Consider the following 2,315-nt stretch of genomic DNA (forward strand, 5'->3'; position numbering starts at 1 on the left):
ACAGTGTACATTTGAGACTTACAGGTTGTTACTTACTAAACATTAAATTAGAAACGTTAATAGGGTTGTTGACTTAAAAAACAAAATAAAGACAACCATTTCCTGTGCAGTTGCTGACTACATTATCGGTGTAAGTATTTTGCATTGAATCTATTAAGGAAGCATTAACTTTGGATCTCTGCTCAGACTGTTGAGCTTACTGAAGTTTGTAAGAAAAAGGTCATACTGCTCACCAACAGGGCTAAACAGGCCTCCAACCCACCTCCAGGTCAGAGCTGACTGGTGAAGAGTCACAGGATGTATCTGAGGAGCAGAAACTGTCGACTCTGATCACTCGCACCGTCTGGTTGAGAGACCGGTCCTCCATCTCCTCGGACATCACCTCCTTAAGGCATATCTGCAAAACAAAAACAAAAAAAACATATTCAACTGCAAGGATGACCAAGGAGAAAATATAATGCGAGTATGCAGTCTGTTCCATCACAGATTCTTCACTTACTTTCCCCGCAGGTTGAACTGTGACATCCATATAACCACCCATCTCAGTCATCTTCTGGATATTTTTTGTCTTTGAAGAAAAGGTTGAATAGAATTATGATCAAAAGCATCATTCCCATTCATTCTACGAAAATGACTCAAACCTTGCAGAGGAATGCCTGCATTCTGTTACTTTAACCACAGTTAAACAGATGCATCCTGGTAATTTAATGAGTGAAATGACACATTAAGTAATCTTCCAATACGGTCAATGTTTAATATAAAAACAGTTGGTTAGTTGTTACTTTATTTACTCAGAAAGTTTGTTGAGATAATGATCCCTGTACAATTTCTAGGGTTAAGAAAAACCAATAGGACCACAAACACCAAGTATCAAACCGTACTTTTGTCCCTGCTGACGAATAAGCTTGCCGTTTTCCTTGTCTCTTCATGACAGCGTTATCCTCAGTGAGGATGCGGGAGCCAATTAAAAGGCTCTCTTTGTCTGGAGAAAGAATGGTAAACTTCTGCGTGGCTCCTCTCCTCCACCAGTGGACGACAAGAATCTGAAGACGTTGGATTAAAGGTCGACACCTGGCTGAAAGTCGATACAATTCACATACAGTCAAGCAATTCAAGACATCATGTAATCTACTTGTACAGGTTATTTCCCTGAGGTCCAACATTGTAGGCAGTATTGTGAAGTCCTTTGCTTGCATTTTGTATTGATGACTTTTGAGTTTATGCTTGTGTTGCTCTTTCTGTTACGTCATGGTGTCTATCGCTGTTACCAGAGAGAGTTCAGAACTTGGTGAATCTGAATCATTGTTGTGTTGTGAATGCTACCATGAACCACCTACAGTTCTGTGGCTAAAAGGTTTGCTGTGAAGCCCTGAGCCTGACAGAGTGAGTAAGATGCGGTCACTTTTTGCCATATGAGGATACAAGAAGGTCCATGATGACACAGCATATTGCCGACAGCAGCCACGGCATGACTCTTAAGAGAAAGCCAAACTGAGTGTCGTAGAGGAGTATGGCAGCAGCGTAGAGGGCACCAGACAGCGAGCACAGCAGTCCAGAGAATATGTAGGCCCAGGTCAACATCTGCCCTCTGTACTAAAAGGGATAAAATAAATGTAATTTATTTAAAAGCAATTCAACACTGGGAACTACTTTGGCAAAGCAATAAGTGGTGGCTCTGACACCAAAACACTCATGTACTGTTTGTCACTTACTGCTCTGCAGAGAGCAGGGAACCTGGAGGTACAGGCGATGACACAGGACAGCAGGCCAAGTACGTAACCCAGGACTTCAGTGTTGTCCTGTTAGAACAGTTTTAAGTTGTTATAATGTCTGATACAACACGAGGAGAGGTGGTAAGTCTAAATAGACCACGTTGAAGAACATGAACATCGATCCACACTGCAGGAATTGAAGATGTGAAATACACTACGGAGTATTTAAAACTGCAGAGTGCCACGTAAATGTGAGAAAAGTGTAGATGTACAAACAATTCCACCTGTCACTACACACGAAATGTAAATGAATTTGTCCATGGAACTACACTAAGTCATACAATTAAAAGGACTACAACTAGCTACAGCGGTGGTGTGTGCTCACTTGGAGGGTGGCATGCAGCAGTCTCCTCCTGCCAATGAGAGGCCTCACTGCTGGTAAATGGGTCACCCTGGATTTCAAAAAGCCTCCCGCAACTACCATCAGCACACACACGGCAAGGAGGTGCTGCCTCCTCCGCCCTCTCATCATCCTCAGCCTCCTGCCTGAGATAGAACACACACACACACACACACACACACACACACACACACACACACACA

The 2,315-nt window shown here is 42.9% G+C and overlaps 1 protein-coding gene across 1 annotated transcript in view; it reads right to left on the bottom strand.

Annotated features, from left to right (window-relative positions):
* Nucleotides 1-239: 239 nt before the first annotated feature.
* The window catches only part of tmem44 (transmembrane protein 44), a 3,557-nt gene continuing 1,481 nt past the window's right edge, over nt 240-2,315 (bottom strand). Inside the window, exons 4-9 of the mRNA XM_031859575.1 lie at nt 2,098-2,258; nt 1,713-1,799; nt 1,423-1,593; nt 882-1,043; nt 500-568; nt 240-397 (exon numbers count right to left, since the gene is read on the bottom strand). Of these exons, the coding sequence (XP_031715435.1) occupies nt 242-397; nt 500-568; nt 882-1,043; nt 1,423-1,593; nt 1,713-1,799; nt 2,098-2,258 (806 nt within the window). The 3' untranslated portion in view covers nt 240-241. The remainder of the gene's footprint in view (nt 398-499; nt 569-881; nt 1,044-1,422; nt 1,594-1,712; nt 1,800-2,097; nt 2,259-2,315) is intronic.

Source organism: Anarrhichthys ocellatus, unplaced genomic scaffold (assembly GCF_004355925.1).
Source record: "Anarrhichthys ocellatus isolate YVR2014 unplaced genomic scaffold, GSC_Weel_1.0 scaffold22, whole genome shotgun sequence".
NCBI classification, from domain to species: Eukaryota; Metazoa; Chordata; class Actinopteri; order Perciformes; family Anarhichadidae; genus Anarrhichthys; species Anarrhichthys ocellatus.